Source organism: Cherax quadricarinatus, chromosome 75, assembly GCF_038502225.1.
Source record: "Cherax quadricarinatus isolate ZL_2023a chromosome 75, ASM3850222v1, whole genome shotgun sequence".
Lineage (NCBI taxonomy): Eukaryota > Metazoa > Arthropoda > Malacostraca > Decapoda > Parastacidae > Cherax > Cherax quadricarinatus.
This window is the reverse complement of record NC_091366.1, coordinates 18583354-18604705: the sequence shown is the minus strand read 5'-3', so window position 1 is coordinate 18604705 and position 21352 is coordinate 18583354. Positions and strand designations below refer to the sequence as shown.

Genomic DNA, 21352 nt, shown 5'->3' with positions numbered 1-21352 from the left:
AGTTGACTGGTGCAAATTTTGGAGGAAGGACGCTTTTTCTGTAGTAATAATTGCTTCTCGTTGTGTATATTGCGACCACTGGTAACTACAGGTTATATGAAATTCACAGTATACGTCTGGTATTTCAAGAAAAAAGAAACTAATGAAAGTCACTCCACTCCACTAAGTACCATTATAATACTGGTTAGTTGCTACTACAACACTGTATTCTGCTATTCACTGGTATCACTAGATTATATGCGAGTACACTAGCAGGCCAGGAAGATTATTAAAAACAGCTGACCTGTGGTAAGTTTCTGGCGACTTCTGGCACCTGCCTCTATAGGCTTATCACTTTATTTACAAATTCACCTGTTTTCAAATGACACTTTAGCCTTTATCATCAATATACTAGGGAGCCACTGTAGTATACACTATACACTATGTATACTCAATGTTTTCAGGGAAGTGACTGCAAGCAAGTTTCCTCTCAGCTCTGGTTTACCTGGAGTTTACCTGGAGTTTACCTGGAGTTTACCTGGAGAGAGTTCCGGGGGTCAACGCCCCCGCGGCCCGGTCTGTGACCAGGCCTCCTGGTGGATCAGAGCCTGATCAACCAGGCTGTTGCTGCTGGCTGCACGCAAACCAACGTACGAGTCACAGCCCGGCTGGTCAGGAACTGACTTTAGGTGCTTGTCCAGTGCCAGCTTGAAGACTGCCAGGGGTCTGTTGGTAATTCCCCTTATGTGTGCTGGGAGGCAGTTGAACAGTCTCGGGCCCCTGACACTTATTGTATGGTCTCTTAACGTGCTAGTGACACCCCTGCTTTTCATTGGGGGGATGTTGCATCGTCTGCCAAGTCTTTTGCTTTCGTAGTGAGTGATTTTCGTGTGCAAGTTCGGTACTAGTCCCTCTAGGATTTTCCAGGTGTATATAATCATGTATCTCTCCCGCCTGCGTTCCAGGGAATACAGGTAAAGAACTACTCAGGATAACCCAAGAAAAATCTCGAGTAACAGTGTTCAGAGTTGCTCTGCTCGAGAATTACTCAGGATAACTCTTCAACTACTCAATAAGGGCCAACAAACTTTTGGTCGAGCTTAGGCATTGCGGATGTTTTGTTGAAATTAGTCAGCCTAACTCTCGAACCCACTTTAACTTTTGTCGGCTTAGCACGGCTGTTAGTTACTCTGGTAAATTCTGCTGTTGATTTATGAAGTGTTTCACGGATTCTTCTAAAAACACTTTGAGCTATGCTGGTACGAGTTGCTATGAAATCATCAGGGTTATAATTGGGTTTTGGCGTGGAATATAACAACTCATAAGGTAAACGCTTGTCTACACCGTACAATGCATAATGTGGAGTATCACCTATGAAAGCATTGTAAGCAGAATTTATGGCACATTGAACATCCGGTATAACTTCATCTCAAGTTTCACTATTGGGGTTGACAGTGGCTCTCAAAACATCTAGTACTTTCTTATTTGTACGTTCTGCCAAACCATTACTCACAGGATGATGGGGAACAATGGTTGACTTAGAGATTTTGTACAAGGTACACAAATTTTCAAGAATCTCATTGCAGAATTCACCTCCATTATCTGTTACTAGGGACTTAGGGTTGATATGCCTACAGATAATGCATTCTTTAAACGCTTTAGCTACTGTCTCGGCAGTCTTATCTGCAATAGGCACTAACTCACAATATCTGGTGAAATGGTCTACCATAACAGAAAGATGTTTGTTACCTTGGAGGGAACATTTAAAATTGGTTAACAAATCAAGCGCAACTTTCTACCACGGTTTGCTAGTAGTTGGTTACACCTGGATTGGATTAGGACCATTGACATTTCCTTTATGCTGCATACAGACACTACATTTCTTAACATACTAAGAAATGTCAGTTGCCATACGTGGCCAAAAGTATTTCATTCTGGCTTGTTTCACAAACGATCCTTACCAGGGTGTGCAACACCTGGTGCATCGTGAACTAGCTGAAGAGCTACGTTCACTAGTGACTGTGGAATTACTAATTGGTATACCCTTCTGCTTGGAGTATCCAACTCGGCTGTTCGATACAGTAATTCTTGACTTATGACAAAGTCACTAATGGGTGCTGGTGGCTTCACAGTCAGAATAAGATCTTCTTGGAGCAGGAATCGAATCACACTAGACCACATGGGATCTGTTCTTTGAGCATCTGTTCTCTTGACCTCAGCAGTAAATGGAGGGTCTGCAGTTACTATACTAACATGTTGCGATAAAGCATCTGCGACTACATTTGACTTGCCAGGTAAGTGTTCAAAGGTCTGAATAAACTCTTGGATAGTCAAGGTCCATCTGGCTAACTTTCCAGTAGGTTGTTTATCCTGGAATAAAGGTATTAGAGCAGGAAAAAAAGTCCCCCCCCCAGTACCACCAATACCACCAATCAAATGACATTCTTCTTTGCAAATATACAGGGTCTAAAGCCAGCAACAAACAACAAAATACCTTTCATCAGTGGACTGCTTGCAGAGGAAAATGCAATGTTTGTGGCCTTCACTGAGACCCACATAAAGGATCACTTGGACAACAAAATATGGATCCTAAGTTACAACCTATACAGATGCGACAGAGTAAACACGCAAAAAGGGGGGGGGGTTGGCCTGTATATCGCAGAGTCACTTATTTGCACAGAACTGCTAAATGCCTCAAATGATGTAGTTGAAGTTTTAGCGGTAAAGTTCGAGAACCAAAATCTAGTCGTTGTGATAGTCTACAAACCTCCGGATACAATGTCCCAGCAATTCCAGGAACAGCTATTGAGGATTGACCACTGTCTGGAAAACCTTCCAGCTCCTGCCCCCAACATCAACTTTAGGCACCTAAAATGGAGGAATATAGCAAGTGTTATTTCAGTGATAACACCAGGAGGCAGCTGAGACGAGAACTCACACACACGGGCTTCTAAATCTCTGCACAAAATTCAACTTAAACCAGCAAATAGTAGAGCCTACTAGACTGGAGAATACACTAGACCTTATCTTCACTAAAAATGATGATCTGATACGAAATGTCACCATATCAAAAACAATATACTCGGATCACAACATAATCGCGGAGCCCCAGACCGACAAAATGGGATCAGTCACGAAGGAGCCTTCACCAAATTCAACTTCAATAACAACATAAAGTGGGAACAAGTAAACCAAGTCCTAAATGATATAAGTTGGGAAGATATACTAAGCAACACAGACCCCAACTTATGCCTAGAACAGATTAACTCTGTCGTACTAGATGTATGCTCAAGGCTTATTCCTTTAAGAAAAAGGAGGAGTAGATGTAAAATAGAAAGAGACAGGCGCTCCCTTTACAGGCGACGGAAAAGAATAACAACAGCTAAAAGAGGCCAATATGTCTGCAATGCGAAGGGATACACTGGTCAGAGAAATAGCAAACATCGAATTTAAGCTAAAAGAATCTTATAGGAGTCAGGAATCGCGGGAAGAACTAAAAGTCATAAATGAAATCGAAAAAAACCCAAAGTATTTCTTTTCTTAAGCCAATTCAAAGTCGAGAACAACATCCAGTATTGGGCCCTTACTTAAACAAGATGGGTCCTACACAGATGACAGCAAGGAAATGAGTGAGCTACTCAAGTCCCAATATGACTCAGTTTTTAGCAAGCCGCTAACCAGACTGAGAGTCGAAGATCAAAATGAATTTTTTATGAGAGAGCCACAGAATTTGGTAAACACAAGCCTATATGATGTTATCCTGACATCAAATGACTTCAAACAGGTGATAAATGACATGCCCATGCACTCTGCCCCAGGGCCAGACTCATGGAACTCCGTGTTCATCAAGAACTGCAAGAAGCCTCTATCACGGGCTTTTTAACATCCTATGCAGAGGGAGCATGAACACTGGGGTTGTCCCAAAGTTACTAAAAACAACAGACATAGCTCCACTCCACAAAGGGGGCAGTAAAACAATAGCAAAGAACTACAGACCGATAGCGTTAACTTCCCATATAAAAATATTTGAAAGGGTCCTAAGAAGCAAGATCACCACCCATCTAGAAACCCATCAGTTACACAACCCAGGGCAACATGGGTTTAGAACAGGTCGCTCCTGTCTGTCTCAACTATTGGATCACTACGACAAGGTCCTAGATGTACTAGAAGACAAAAAGAATGCAGATGTAATATATACAGACTTTGCAAAAGCCTTCGACAAGTTTGTCCATGGGATAATAGCGCACAAAATGCATACTAAAGGAATAACAGGAAAAGCTGTAAGGTGGATCTATAACTGTCTCACAAATAAAACACAAAGAGTAGTAGTAAATAGAGTAAAGTCCGAGGCAGCTACGGTGAAAAGCTCTGTTCCACAAGCCACAGTACTCGCTCCCATCTTGTTCCTCATCCTCATATCTGACATAGACAAGGATGTCAGCCACAGCACCGTGTCTTCCTTTGCAGATGACACCCGAATCTGCATGACAGTGTCTTCCATTGCAGACACTGCAAGGCTCCAGGCGGACATCAACCAAATCTTTCAATGGGCTGTGGAAAACAATATGAAGTTCAACGATGAGAAATTTCAATTACTCCGATATTGTAAACATGAGGAAATTAAAACTTCATCAGAGTACAAAACAAATTCCAGCCACACAATAGAGCGAAAAACTAACGTCAAAGACCTGGGAGTGATAATGTCTGAGGATCTCACCTTCAAGGACCATAACATTGTATCAGTCGCATCTGCTAGAAAAATAACAGGATGGATAATGAGAACCTTCAAAACTAGGGATGCCAAGCCCATGACACTCTTCAGGTTGCTTGTTCTATCTAGGCTGGAATATTGCTGCACACTAACAGCACCTTTCAGGGCAGGTTAAATTGCTGACCTAGAAAATGTACAGAGAACCTTCACAGCATACATAACGAAGATAAAACACCTCAATTACTGGGAGGACTTAGAGTTCCTGAACCTGTACTCCCTGGAATGCAAGTGGGAGAGAGACATGATTATATTCACCTGGAAAATCCTAGAGGGACTAGTACCAAAATTGCACACGAAAATCACTCTCTCCGAAAACAAAAGACTCGGCAGGCGATGCAACATCCCACCAATGAATAGCAGTGGTGTCACTAGCACACTAAGAGACAACACAGCAAGTGTCAGGGGCCCAAGACTGTTCAACTGCCTCCCATCATACATAAGGGGGATTACCAATGAGCTCTGGCTGTCTTCAAGCAGGCACTGGACAAGCACCTAAAGTTCGGTACCTGACCAGCCGGGCTCTGGCTCGTACTTTAGATTGCGTGCAGCCATAAGTAACAGCCTGGTTTTTCAGGCCCTGTTCCACCATGAGGCCTGGTCAGAGACTGGGCCACGTGGGTGTTGACCCCCGGAACTCTCTCCAGGTAAACTCCAGGTATCAGTGGAGCATGGTCTGTCATGACATGATCAGGGTACTGATAAATGTCTCGGAAGTGCTTTAAAGACCATACTATTGCTAAAGCTTCTTGCTCAGTTACTGTATAATTACGTTCAGCCTTCATATGGACTCGACTAGCAAATGCAACTGCATTGTACTTGCCATCAGTATTTTGAGCTAATACGGCACCTATGTCAATAGAACTAGCATCAGTTGTCAGATAGAAAGGCTTAGAAAAATCTGAAAATTTAAAAATTGGAGCAGACGTTAGCTTTTCTTTTAGAGCTTGGAATGTTTTTTCTTGACAGAAGGTCCAAACGAAAGGAGCATCTTTCTCAAGCAACTCAAGAGGAGCTGCTATGGAAGAAAAATTAGCAATGAAAGATTTATAAAAACCTGCTAGACCCACAGAGAATCTTATGGCATCAGCAGTTTTGGGAGAGGGAAAATTTAGTACTGCCGTTGCTTTGCTTTGATCAGTCGTAACCCCTCTAGGAGTGACTACGTGACCAAGAAACTTTATTTCTGATCTGAAAAATTGGCATTTAGACAGTTTGATCTTTAAATTGACTTCTTCAAGCTTACCAAGTACTACATCAAGTCTTTTCAAATGTGTATCCACGCCTTCAGACATGACGATTACGTCATCTAAGTACACCATAAGTGCCTTACCTATGAGGCATCTAAAGATATTGGTCATGAGCCTAGAGAATTATGATAGGGGAAGGTCATAACCCAAAGGCCATACTAAGGAAATGATAATAACCTGTGGGAGTGGAGAACGCGGTTAACTCTTGACTGTCCTCATGAAGAGGGACTTACCAAAACCCTTGTAACAAGTCCAGGGTCAAAAAGACTTCATCTCCAATGTTACATAAAAGATCACGAAGTACAGGAAGTGGGAAGTGATCTGGAATAGTTTTCGCATTTAACTTCCTAAATTCAATCACTGGGCGCCAAGTACCGTCATTCTTAGGTACTAGGATCAAGGGCGCATTCCAGGGTGAATTGCTAGGTGCAATAACTCCATCGAGCATTTGATTGATCAATTCTTCTGCGACAGCAACTTGGGAATGAGGCATTCTGTATGCAGGTATATAGATAGGTCTAGTACCAGGTTCAAGTGGAATACAATGGGACAATAAGTTCGTTAAACCCATCTTCTCACCTGGTAAGGCAATGGCTTTACGACGTTTGTTCAACAGTCAACAAATGCCTGACCTCATCTGGGAAGTCAGTGGGAGCTAAGTCTTTCTCCTCAACTTGTGGGATGGATTGATCCAGTGAAGTGGATGAGGTCTCCCCTGTTGAAATAGCACCAACCTACTGGTCAGGTGGCAAGTAATCCTGTACTTGAACAGGGTAAGGATAGTGAACCAGGTCAACAAGATTGGTATTTGCTCTGAGTCGAACACTGTGACCAGAAGTGTTAATAAGGAATAAATGGATCTTACTGTCTCTTACAACATGTAAGGATGGTTCAACAAATAAACACTTGACTTTGCAGGAATCACTGTCACCTAAGACGTTATCACCATCTGGAACACTAGGAACAACAACAGGCACTAATGAGAGCACTAGCTGCAACACAGACGTCTTTCCGCAGTCGGCATGTGACATCAACAAGAGGTGGCATTACTAGTTTCAAGTAATCGTTTTCCGACAAGGCATCCCCTGTGGCGAAACTACTACTTGAACTAGCAGACATTGCAGGGATAGGCTGAGCACTCAAGGCAGTCTGAGTGTCCTCGGACACTTGAGGTAATGGAATACTATCCTGCATGTGCAAGAAAGGTATAAAATACCGACAATATGAAAGTTAAGACACATGTGCAACATCTGGATATCTTTATTGTAGTAGACGTTTCGCCATCCAGTGGCTTTATCAATACAGATTCTAGGACATAATAGGAAGACAGTAGAACTATATACAAAAGATGAGGTAATCAGTCCCTCGGCCTTGGAGTTAGTGTTCACAGCATCGTGGTGGAGGAGAGTCTGGAGCAAAGGCAAGAAGACTGGCGCTTTTTATAGGCGTCAGTGAATGGGACGGGCAGCAGACGAGGGCAGTCACTGGTAGGCGGGATTCCCCAGTGGAAGTAGGTCCTTCCCAAAGAGATGGGTTAGTTGCAGCAGCCGTGAAGAAGGTCTTGTAGATGTCCTCTGAACCAAGATTCCATGATGTTGCAACATCATGGAATCTTGGTTCAGAGGACATCTACAAGACCTTCTTCACGGCTGCTGCAACTAACCCATCTCTTTGGGAAGGACCTACTTCCACTGGGGAATCCCGCCTACCAGTGACTGCCCTCGTCTGCTGCCCGTCCCATTCACTGACGCCTATAAAAAGCGCCAGTCTTCTTGCCTTTGCTCCAGACTCTCCTCCACCACGATGCTGTGAACACTAACTCCAAGGCCGAGGGACTGATTACCTCATCTTTTGTATATAGTTCTACTGTCTTCCTATTATGTCCTAGAATCTGTATTGATAAAGCCACTGGATGGCGAAACGTCTACTACAATAAAGATATCCAGATGTTGCACATGTGTCTTAACTTTCACACTATCCTGCATGTCTGAAGGTGTAGGTGGAACACAGATGGGAGTGACAGAGTTACTAGTGCCTGACATTGGCTTGTAAGGACTTAATCCGAACATCATACTCTGTGGCAGTATGGCAGTATAACCCCAAAATGGAATAATTAAGTCATCAATTTGGGCTTGCCATCGGTAAGGATCGAGCACAATACGTAAGTCTCTCATGGAAGCAAATCCCAGTAGAAGGTCACCAGGGAAATTAATCTGGTCGACAACAGGGAAAGAAGCAGTAAAGTCTCTACCTTGGACAGAAAAGGTGAGGTAAGTCTGACCTCGGACACGCAGAAGGGAGCCAGCTACTCCACTAAGGGAGGTTGCAGTAGTTGGTTCAACGAGGAGGACACGTCATAACTGCTTATCTTTAAATAAACTAGACCTGATAATATTGACTTGCGCACCAGAGTCCGCGGACACATGAACGGGTGCATTATGAACAGATGCTTGCACTATAGGGCCTATCGTTCCATTGGAAGTTATGTGCAAGCAAAAAAGGTGGGTTGTCATTGGAAAAGGTATGTTCCACTTCATCCCCAAAATCATCTACATCAGAGACGTGTGAAGCAACATCATCAGCAGGATTTTCATGTCATTCTCGAGGCTGCTTAAGGCGTCAAAAGAATTGTGAATGGGGATGGTGTACTCATTATCACCTACTGTCGCCACGGGACGGGTTGACGGGGACGCTCGAATTCCCCCAAATTGGAAGAGTGAGGCTGGTTCTGGTGAGTCTGAGAACCCCGACCTCTATTTCCTCTCCTGGCTCTGCGGTTGGAACGGCCACGGAGGGATCTAGAGTACTGCAGGTTGTAGAGAACATTGCACTCGGAAGTGTCATGACCATGAATTTTGTGAAAAGTACAGTAAGGCAGATCGGACTGGTATCCATCAATCCATCAGCATTACGATGCCTCTGAGGGCGGCTATCAGGACAACTTACCGCGATATGGCCACGGTAACCACAATTATAGGAGGTTCTTTGGCTATGGGTACTGTACATACTAGGAGTGCTACGGGAATGATGACTATGGATGAAAATATAAACACATAAGCAGTATAATGTGATCCTTTATTGACAACGTTTCGCCCACACAGTGGGCTCTTTCAAGTCACAAACAGATCTACCTGGGGTGGAAGGTACGCGAGTATTTATAGTCAGGTTCAGAATGCTGAGGTCAGGTGGTGAATGCTGCATCTGATGATGTACCGAGTGGGGTTATAGAGTCTAAAATCTTGGGTAGCTTGGAAGGGAGATTGGATAAGTTTGTGAGCAGATCTTCTGCAGTGTTCTTCCATTCCTATGTTCTTATGTGGGATAGCGATGAAGAAGTTTCTTCGCAAGTGGTTCAGCTATGTTATAGAAGCCATTATTCTGATTGAAGTTGTCGGATATAGAGATAAGCGATGATTCCAGGATTCTTCGGTATTGAGTGTTGTCTTCTCTGGCGATAAGTCTTGAGTTTCTGTAGTTTATTGTATGGTTGTGTGAATTACGGTGCTGTACACAGGCATTCCTTGTATCGTCAGACCTACTTGCGTATTGGTGTTCTGAAATACGTGTTTGGAGGTCCCTTGATGTTTCGCCCACGTATAATTTGCTGCAGTCATTACAAGGGATTATGTATACCCATGAAGAGGATAGAAGCTTGACCTTTCTATCACTGTTAATTTTCTTGATGGTCGTGGTTGTGGAGGTAGATACTTGAAATGAGGTATTGAAAAAGATTTTGGAAACGTGTTTCGCAATGGAGTTGGTGGGGAGGACTATATATCTCTTCTCGGCAGTGTCTTCTCTGGGTGTGTTGAAGATGTTTAATGCCCGCCGTCTGCAGTCTCTGATGAAGTGACGAGGATAGTGGAGTTTAGAAAATACTTGTTCAATTATAGTGCATTCTTCCTCAAGAAACTCATTGCTGCAGATTCTGGGTGCGCGCAGGAAGAAGCCTATAATTACACCACGTTTAGTTTTGGTGTCGTGGTGAGAGTAGAAGTGGAGAAGATCGTTTTTGTTGGTGAGTTTTCGATAGACTTTAAAACGAAGTTCATGGTCAGCTTTGCAGAGAAGAACATCAAGGAAAGGAAGAGTGTTGTCGACTTCTTCAAGTGTGAACTGGATTGAAGGCTCGACCTGGTTGAGCTTGTCTTGGAGAGCTTGAACGTTGAAGCATCTAGGAGTCATGAGGAGAATGTCGTCAACATAACGGAGCCAGGTGACAGACGAAAGAATAATGGTGGAGAAACGCTCGGCTTCTAGATGTTCCATGTATAGGTTCGCCAGGAACGCACTGAGTGGCGAACCCATGGGTAGACCAAAAGTCTGCTGGAAGAGGTGATTTTCGAAAGAGAAACACGTAAAGCCAACACATAGTTCAACAAGCTCGATGAAATCGCTGGATGGAATAGGAAGATCAAGTGAATCGTCAATTTTCCAGCGCAAGAGATCGATGGCTTGTGTAGTAGGTACTTTGTTGAATAGGGAAGTTACATCATGGCTGGAAAGTTTCTTGTTCCTGATGTTGAAGTTGCGAATGAGATTGGGATGATCACCTGAGTGTTTGAGATGTGCTGGACTGATAGTGCCCAAGAGTTTAGAGAGGTGCTTTGCGAGAATTCCTGAGAGTTGGTGGGGAGCACTGCCTATGTCCGAGGATATGGGCCTCAGTGGGATACCAGGCTTGTGAGTTTTTGGCAGGCCGTACATTCTGGCAGGTCTGGGGTTGCTTGGTATGGTGTGCAGAAGTTTCTTCCCTTGTTCTGAGTTCCTCAGAATGCGGCGAGTCCTTTAAGAAAAGTTTTAGTAAGGTTGTCCATTGGTTAGTTGTGAGAGGTTTATAGGTATCTGGGTCATTAAGTAGATTGAGCATTTTGTTCCTGTAATCGTCAGTGTTCATGATAACAACACCACCTCCTTTATCAGCGGTGGTGACCCTGATGGTCGTGTCTTCTGCAAAACCTTTAAGTGCATTGATGTAACGTCGAGGTATGACTGGGGAGCTGCGTGTTGAGATGGCTGCTGAGATGATGCCTTGAAGATAACCTTTTTGGAAGTCGGAGTCATTGTGTCTGTAGTATTTGGCGATGAAATTGAGGTCTTGTTTTGGTTTCGTAATTCCTGTTGCGAATTTGAGGCCTAAGCTGAGGGCTTCAGTCCTGGCGAACCTATACATGGAACATCTATAAGCCGAGCGTTTCTCCACCATTATTCCTTCGTCTGTCACCTGGCTTCGTTATGTTGACGACATTCTCCTCATAACTCCTAGACGCTTCAACGTTCAAGCTCTCCAAGACAAGCTCAACCAAGTCGAGCCTTCAATCCAGTTCACACTTGAAGAAGAAGTCAACTACACTCTTCCTTTCCTTGATGTTCTTCTCTGCAAAGCTGACCATGAACTTTGTTTTAAAGTCTATCGAAAACTCACCAACAAAAACGATCTTCTCCACTTCTACTCTCACCACGACACCAAAACTAAACGTGGTGTAATTATAGGCTTCTTCCTGCGCGCACCCAGAATCTGCAGCAATGAGTTTCTTGAGGAAGAATGCACTATAATTGAACAAGTATTTTCTAAACTCCATTATCCTCGTCACTTCATCAGAGACTGCAGACGATGGGCATTAAACATCTTCAACACACCTACAGAAGACACTGCCGAGAAGAGATACACAGTCCTCCCCACCAACTCCATTGCGAAACACGTTTCCAACATCTTTTCCAATACCTCATTCCAAGTATCTACCTCCACAACCACGACCATCAAGGACATTACCAGTGATAGACAGGACAAGCTTCCATCCTCTGCAGGGGTATACATAATCCCTTGTAATGACTGCAACAAATTATACGTGGGCGAAACATCAAGGGACCACCAAACACGTATTTCAGAACACCAATACGCAAGCAGGTCTGACGATACAAGGAATGCCTGTGTACAATATCGCAATTCACACAACCATATAATAAACTACAGAAACTCAAGACTTATCGCCACAGAAGACAACACTCAATACCGAAGATTATTATTATTATAATCAAAAAGAAGCGCTAAGCCACAAGGGCTATACATCGCTGCAGGGTAGGGAAGGAAGCGAGGGTATTGGGCGGCAGAAGGGAGGAGGGATGATCAGTAGATTCAATACCGAAGAATCCTGGAATCATCGCTTATCTCTATATCCGACAACTTCAATCGGAATAATGGCTTCTATAACATAGCTGAACCACTTGCGAAGAAACTTCTTCATCGCTATCCCACATAAGAACATAGGAATGGAAGAACACTGCAGAAGATCTGCTCACAAACTTATCCAATCTCCCTTCCAAGCTACCCAAAATTTTAGACTCTATAACCCCACTCGGTACATCATCAGATGCAGCATTCTCCACCTGACCTCAGCATTCTGAACCTGACTATAAATACTCGCGTACCTTCCACCCCAGGTAGATCTGTTTGTGACTTGAAAAAGCCCACTGTGTGGGCGAAACGTTGTCAATAAAGGATCACATTCTACTGCATATGTGTTTATATTTCCATTGTGTCGGTATTTTATGCCATTTATTTCCACTTGCTTTGGATGACGGTTGCGAGTGATTTCGATCGGGAGTTTTGGTTGTAGCACAAACAAGAGGAGGTACAGGATTAGACAAAACGGCTGATGTAGGCCTTCGATAGGGGAAGGATCCCTCGGGACACAAGTCACGCACATGGATGAGGGCTGCAAGCGGTCCCATTGCGGCAGTTAGAAAACTGGAGTTACACACATACGTGGAAGTTGGCGGCATTAACTCCAAATCCTGCTAATTTGGCAAACCGTTCAAGAGCTCGTTTATCATCGTCTGCAGCTGTATAGCCCTTGTAGCTTAGCGCTTCTTTTTAATTATAATAATAATCGTCGTCTGCAAGGTAGCTGGAATGTTGACCGGCCCTAACGAATGAGGACATGAGGTTATTTAAACGAAGAGCAAACGCATCTAATGATTCCTCTGGCCTCTGCACTTTGGACACTAATTCCTTAAGGACAACGAAAGGATCAGTCACTCTCACTGGGTAAAGTTAGTTACGTATTAACTGCTCATAATCTTCCCACTTGGTGAGACCCTGAAAGTCCTTCATCCGGATCAAGTTAAAGACATTCGAGGCGGCTAGTGAACGAGCTAAACTCTCCTTTCCGATACTAATTTATTTATTTATTTATTTTATGTCTTTGCAAACAGTACATTGAGATTGTGTATGTACAATATTGGGTAGCAATACAAAGAGAGCCTCTATTATGCCTGGGCATTATGGGCCAACTTAACATTATTGGCTTACAGACTACTTAATACTAAGGAGTAGTATATCATAGTTGTACAGTAGGATAGTAATTATTTCATAGTTGTACAGTAGAATATTAATTATAAATGAATCAAAATTTGTATAATACAAAGATATATTTATATTCTAAAATGCTTTTTCTGAAAAACAATGATTCAATTATATTCCTGTCAACAATGGATAAAGGTTCAAAGTGATTGTTTCAGTTATGATGTGGGAGTACATAGGTGAGTAAATGTGTACTGAGTATTTAGCATTTAGTCTAGGGTGATTAAGTGGCTTTTGAGAAGAGTCTTAAATTGATTTTCAGAGTTGGTTACTTAATATCTTCTGGTAATGAATTCCATATTTTGGGGCCCTTTATGTGCATAGAGTTTTTACACAGTGTGATATGGACACGAGATATATTTAAAAAACAGATCTGTGTCTTGTGTTGTGGTCATGTGTCGTGTTTAGGTTGGTGAGGAGAAGTTTGAGTGGAGGGTTTATATTTGCGTGTATTGTTCTGTGTATGTAGAAGGCACATGAATAAGTATGGATGTTCTTAATGGTAAGCAGATTCAGACTTTTGAAAATTGGTGGAGTATGCTGGCGGGAGTGGGAATTTGTTATCATTCTTACTGCTGCCTTTAGCTGGGTTATTAGAGGTCTTAGATGATTGGATGTTGTTGATCCCCATGCACAAATTCCATATGTAAGATAAGGGTATATGAGCGAATGGTACAGTGCCAGGAGAGCTGATTGTGGAACGTAGTACCTCATCTTTGATAGTATGCCTACAGTCTTGGAGATTTTCTTGGTGATTTGTTGTATGTGTGTCCGGAACTTAAGGCTACTGTCAAAGGGATACCTAGGAATTTTCCCTCTGTGAGTCTTGTGACTGATGATCCATTTAGCGTTACGTTAATTGGATAATTTGCAGCTTTGTTTCCAAACTGAATGAAATAGGTTTTATCAGTGTTCAGGGTAAGTTTGTTAGTCATCATCCAGGCAGATATTTTCTGTAATTCAGCATTGACTGTGTTTGCTAGTATGACTGTTTGAGTGGGAAAAGACATATGTAGTAGTGTCATCTGCAAATAATATGGGTTTGAGTAGCTGTGATGCATTCAGTAGATCATTGATGTAGATGAGAAAGAGGAGTGGTCCAAGAACACTTCCTTGTGGGACTCCTACTGTGATTGGTTGGGTGGAAGAGTTTGCATCATTTGTATACACATATTGAGTTCTGCTACTAAGGTATGACTTTAGGTAGTTGAGGGAGTGGCCTCTGATAACATAGTGCGTTAATTTGGAGTACAGCAGTTCATGGTCGACTGTATCGAAAGCTTTACGTAAATCAATGAAAATGCCCAGCGGGACTTCTTTCTTTTCAAGTGCGGTATATATTAGTTCTAGCATGTATATGATAGCATCATTTGTGTTTTTATTATTCCTGAATCCAAACTGACAAGGGTTTAATATGTTGTGTGAAACGAGGTATGAATAGCTCCATCTATGAATTAATTTTTCAAAGATTTTAGAGAGCAGTGGTAAGTTAGATATTGGTCTATAGTTATTCAAGTCAGCTTGGTCACCTCCTTTATGGATCAGAGTGACCCTCGCTATTTTGAGGATTGTTGGGAAGGTAGATGATTCAATGGATTTGCTAAAGAGCATAGATGGGGGCCATCTACTGAGGCATTTGCTCCAGCACGAACAGCGGTAAACCATGCTTCTAGGTTGTCTGGATTCCCATTGAACAACGGCATAGCATCATTAGGAACTAAAATTGTGAAGGCTCGAAGTCTGAGTGTGTCTATCGTTTGATAAAGAATTACTCAAATTTTGGACTGACGAATTATTGCTTGTACTATCAGAATGTACTGAGGCATCGCTCGAGAAGACTTGAGACATGTTTGCAAAATGTGAAACAAGAGTTTAAACAAACAAAAAAAAAAATAACTGGGGAACACACAACACAGTAAACTTAAATTGGAAGAATATACTTAACTATTCTGCATAAATAAAGAAAAATAACAAGTCACACTGTAGAGCAACGTAACTCACATAAAAATACTCAACTGGATAAGCAACACTTTGATAATCAAGAAAAAATGTACTTTACTCAAGTCAAATTTACTAGAATTTACTTTAAATTCAATTAATGGCACAGTGAGTTGTCTTTACTCTCAATTCAATAAAGAAATTCAACAATAAATGGTAAATCAATCAAAAATGATAAAATGGAATTAATAAATCTTGTGCAAAATTAAATTAGACTGGGAAAGCAATTCTCTCTCTAAAAAAAAGAAAATGACACAAAGAATAAAATATTATGCACAGAACAAGAAATGTAAAACTGAAATCGCAGAATATTGCACTGAAATAAACTGTAGCAATATTGCAAATAACAATTACTAATCAAAAATTACTGCACAACACAACACTACATAAAAATCTGAAACAAAAAATTTAATGGCAGCACAATACTTGCACAAGAATCATTGCAAAATGAGACAATACTACAATAATTAAAAAATTGCACACAAGAAAATGCAGTTTACAAAAACAAAAAAAAAATGATCAAGGAATGAACTGACTGAACACTTTAACTCTTAACTGCAACTTATAAACAAAAAAATGATTTACTTTAAAAAACAGAAGTTAAAAATTGCACTAAGAATGAATTTGTTCAATGAAATATGAGAAATAATAAAGAACAAAAACACAAAACAGAGAAAGGTTAACACTCACAGTGATGCAGCAACAACACATCAATATATGCACAATACTTTGAGAATTTTCTTGCAGTAACACTTGGGGTGTGAAAAATTGGAAAATAATTGTCTTATTTCAAACAAAATAATGGCACTATTGTCTGTGGATAAAAGACAAATTAGACACTGGCTAAATGAAGGAAATTAACACAAGAATGTTCAACACAGAAAAAAATGACAAATGAATAAAAGAAAAAAAATCAGCAAGGACACAAATGCTGGGGAAAAAAAAGAAAATAACTGAGACAACATTGAGTTGTGATGCAGAAAATAAGATAACAAGTTACTGAATTAATTCACTGTATAAATTGCAAGGCGAGGAACACAGTACTGTGAATACAAGATAATTATGAAGTATAAACACAAGTTTATACTGTTTATATAGTGCATACAACAGGGAAAAATGGATAAGTACTTACTTCACATATATATAAAAAATGAACACAATACAACAGACAAAAATAAAGAACAAAAATTTAAACACTGAAGAAAAAAAAAATATTGCAAACAGGATGTAATGAACACTGTCTAATCAAGAGTCACTGAATAACACTAAAAATCACTGAAATGAAATGTCACTCAGAAATCACTGAAAAATTGTCTCAACACTCGCAAATGTCTCTATAAAAATATTATCACTGTAGCGGCATTGGTGAAGAATGAGAGTAGTGATGGGAAGTGGAGGAAAGGTTAGTTGTAGCTGGCATGACACTCCACTACTCTCAAACACGTTGACGCCTCAAAGAATTTGCGCTTAAATCGGCGATTGATACACACAGGTGGCTTTAACGTTGGTGCACAGGGATGAAGGAACAATCTTGAGTCTTGACCCCCTATGTGGTCCATAAAATAAGGGTCTGAATATAAGTGTGAAAAAAACAGTGGTGGTGGTGGAAAGGTGTGGGTGAGTGAGGCAGCGCGGTGAGACACTGCATGGGTCTATGGGATGGGATAAGTGGCATAAGCCACTCTGGGGACACCTTCACTAGGCACAAAAATATTCTAAGCCAGACTGGCTTAAAATCCCACAAAATACCACAACATTACAAGGATGGTAAAACACTCAGAACAGCTTAGAACTGGAAGCACAAAGCGACGGTGAAAGCTGGAACTCACATGGCTTACTTGAGTACTGGGTTAAGTCACCTGGGTTAGTTGGCTGGCTGGCTTGACTGGCTTAACCCATCACACAGACTGGCTTGATAACTTGTAATGATGAGCACAGCAGGGATGGAAAGCTGGCTTAGCAGGCAAGGCTGGTACTTAAGACAGGCTGGAAGGTGTAGGGCTGGACTCCCCCCCACAGACTGGCTTGGTGGCTTAGCTTAATTTGCAAACCCGGGTCAAACCCTCGTAAGTAATGCAAATAAGCAAATAAAACACTAAGACAAAGACTGACCAGGAAGTAGTGCAGAGAGGCTGATGAGTGCTGGGTCAGAGTAGCAGGCTGTTTAGCTAGGCCGCCATGCATCACACACAAGGGCCGTCATCGGCTGACAAAAGTTTATCTCTGTACATCGGCATAATTAACAATTTTATGCCCACACTGCTGGCACCATTTGTTGGGAGGGTTCGTGGGGATGTGATGGTTGGAGGTAAACACACTTGTTATTTGGTAACACTTATATTAGCAGAGTGTGAAGGGGAAGCCCCCAGCCTGCTAGGTCTAACGGGAACTGGGGACGAGGGCCAGGAGATCAGCGCTCACATCAGGGGTCATGTATATAAAACATATGGATGGTACTATGACACTCAGATAACATAAACATATACAGGGGATCAGCAGCTATGCTGACATAGTGTTCTTGCAGGAACATAATTATAGACCGGGATATGAGTTGAAGGTGGATGGATATAATGTGTATGTTGAGCATGCAATCAGGTTGAAAGGAGGTGTGGCCGTTTTGGTGAAGGAAACTAGCCCGTTGGTTGTGTGGCATTGTGATGGGGGGAGGGGAGGGTGATTCATGTGGATGGGTTATGGGGCCGGGTACAGATGATGTTGGTGTGTGTGTATGGTCCAGCAGAGGGTGATGGATGTATAAAGAATATATTTGTGAGGGAAGTTCTAGTATAATATTTGCGTGGGTTGCAGGGGGTTGCCGTGATAGGAGGTGATTGGAATTGTGTGATAAGGTTTAAGGATGTTGAATGCAGGGTATTGTTTGGGGATATTGGGGGAATTGTTGTCCGGGGTAGGGTTGATGGACGTTGGGGGAGGTAGGGTGGTGGAGCATACTTTTATTGGGTGCAGGTATGCTGCTAGGCTGGATCAATTGTACATGCCCAGAGCAGTAGTAGTGTACAGTGTGCTGGTGATGGACGTAGTATTTTCAGATCACACGGGTGTTTTGGCAGATATAGGTTGGGAAGGGTTGCCAAGAATGTGTAAGGGATATTGGAAATTAAATGTGAAGTTGTTACAGGAAGAGAAGTACCGACAGTCTTTTGTGCAATTGTGGGAGGGGTTGGTGGCGGAGGCACCTGGGGATAGTGATCTGGTTAGTTGGTGGGACTTGGTGGTGAAAACGCATATTGGAGAATTTTATGTCTGTAGTGGGAGGGAATATAACTGGCTGAAGTATGGGTATCAACGCTATCTTGAGGAACAGTTGCGAGCTTTTTATGAATGTGGGGGTGCCAATTATCCGGTGGACGATATTGAGGGATTAAAGAAGGGTATTAGGGTTTTGCAAAACGAAAGATTTGATGGTGTGTGAGTTTTGGGTGGAATGGAAAAGGTGCTATGGGGTGATCGGCCTTTGGCATGCATGTTGAGGGGCCAGTGCAACAGGAGAGCAGCAACGGAGATGATGGGGTTAACTGTTCATGTGGGAATGGAAGGGTATAGGGAGGGGCAGATTTTAGCGACTACTGAGGGTATGAGTGGATATGTAGATGCATGGTTTAAGTCATATATACAAAGGGTGGGTATTCAAGATGTGGCATTATGGGAAATGGGAGGATTTGTGCAGTGTGAGGTTGGATGGGCCGATCATGGAATGTGAGATTTGGCAAGCATTGTCGGGGGTGAGTTTAGGTAAGGTGCCGGGTGCAGATGGGCTGCCTAACAATTTTTATGTCAGAAATTGGGAAGTATTGAGAGGGTTTTTAGTAAGGTTGTTCAACGTCATGAAGGCTGATGGGGTTATGGGTGAGCAGCAAAGGACTGCTGTCATGGTATTAGTCCAGAAAGGTGGACAGACCACAGTAGAGGATTATCAGGCACTATCGCTTATGTGCAGCGATTATAAGTTATTTTCAAGAATATTAAGGAATAGAATCAAACAGGTGATGGGTAAGGTGATTGATAGAGGACAGGTGATTGATGGTAGGTCAATGTATGAGGGGCATGGTATGATTCGAAGTTTTATATAGAAGCGGGGGGAGTTGTGGGGGTGTGGGTGTTTTGGCATTGGATTGGAGGGCGGCTTACGATAGTGTAGAACGAGAAGCATTGTGGAGTTTTATGCGTTGGCAGGGTTTCAGGAGGGAAATTATATCCTGGGGAAAAACATTGTATCAGGCTAACAGAAGGTTAGGTGTTAACATTCAGATGGGAAGGGGATTGCGACAGGGATGCCCTCTGTCGCAAATATTGTTTGTGTGTCTACAGGATCCCTTTTATAGGGCAGCTAGGCGGTGTATCGCCGGAGGTTGGGTTAGTACTGAACGAGAGGGAGGGGCGGGTATAGTGGGATTTGTGGACTACACGACTGTTTTGGTGAGGGATGATAGGGATTTACATAGGGTAGGCAGGGTGGTGGACGTGTTTGATGAGGCTACTGAGATGAAAATTAATGTAGCGAAGTCCAAGTATATGGACCTAGGGGATAGAGTACGTAGAGATGGGACTGTAGAGGGTGGGCGGAGTGTAGTGGATCAACACTTGATATGTGGGATAGTGTATGTGAGAGATGATAGAGTCATGCAAGAGGCAAATTCGATGTGCATCGTGGATGGGGTTTTGAAAAGACTTGGAGGTTTGAAGGTGGTGCAGCTAATGCTGCACCAAAGGGTTATTGTGACAAATGTCCTTTTGTATAGCAAGCTATGGCATGTGGTGGTAATATACCCGTTGAGGCATCGAGAGGTGCAATGTTTGCAACATGGGGTTTTCAGATTTATATGGGGATCGGGATGTGAATGGCTAAGTAGAGGGGGGAGGTGACACTTCCTGTTGGCTGGGGAGGCTGGGGAGGCTGGGGCTTATACCTCTAGAAAAAAGAATGATGAGTGTGTATCTAAAATGGGGTTATATGAGGGAGGGGGGCGAGGGGAGGGGGCGAGGGGGGGGCGAGGGGGGGGGGCGAGGGGGGGCGAGGGGAGGGGGGGGCTTGAGAGACTGCGCACGGACATGCACCAGTGGTGGGGGGGTAGGGATTTAATGATTGGTGAGGCAATGTTGAGAGTTTTAATGACGGTGAGGGAATCATCTCGCCTCAAATTGAGGGCTCTTGAGAGGGTGCGGGGTGAGTCAGTGGTGGCGGCAGTTAAGCTGCAGGTAAAGTTGCTCGATGGAGGGCATCTTGGTTCAGTCCACAGAGAGTGCAATAGACACGCCCTCACTGAGCTAAGTACAGGTCACCACTGAGCTTAGTACAGGTCACCACTGAGCTTAGTACAGGTCACCACTGAGCTTAGTACAGGTCACCACTGAGCTTAGTGCAGGTCACCTGTACCTGTAGCAGTAAAATATAATGTTAAAGAGATTTGTGCAGTTCTTCTTTGTATTATATTCTTAATGCAGGTTTATTGATTAGTAAAATGAAATATTTTGTAAATGATAGATAATAAAACACGTATTAATATATGAAATAATATATAATATGAATTCATTTAATTTGTTGTATAATAGATATTACAACAATAATAGATATTACAACAATAATAGATATTACAACAATAATAGATATTACAACAATAAAGTTATGAAGATGTGTTACTTGGTAAATATATAATTCATTAATCACAATCTTTAATAATTAAGGAAACGGACAAGTCTTACTGAAAACTGTTGGAGCGTCGCCAGAGGTAACAAGTTGATGCTTAATGTTATCAGAAAACATCGGCGTTACTCACAAACATATGAGGCTCAAAGAAAGTTAAAATATAATTCTTTCTCTTAGAGAAACAGGCAGACCCTACTCGAAATGTAACTGATACACTTTACTCATAATCTGTTACATTTGCTCACAAATAACTCCATTACTCTCATGACAAGGAAGGTCGAAGAAAAAATAGTGATCAGCTTTTAACATTCCTATACAGTTCTGGTTGG

General features: G+C 42.3%; 1 protein-coding gene across 1 annotated transcript in view; it reads right to left on the bottom strand.

Annotated features, from left to right (window-relative positions):
• Window positions 1-20876: 20876 nt before the first annotated feature.
• LOC138854937 (snaclec bitiscetin subunit alpha-like) overlaps window positions 20877-21352 on the bottom strand; it is a 42565-nt gene continuing 42089 nt past the window's right edge. The window contains exon 5 of the mRNA XM_070101080.1: window positions 20877-21352. This exon is cut by the window's right edge and continues 147 nt beyond it. Coding sequence (XP_069957181.1) covers window positions 21255-21352 — 98 coding nt within the window. The 3' untranslated portion in view covers window positions 20877-21254.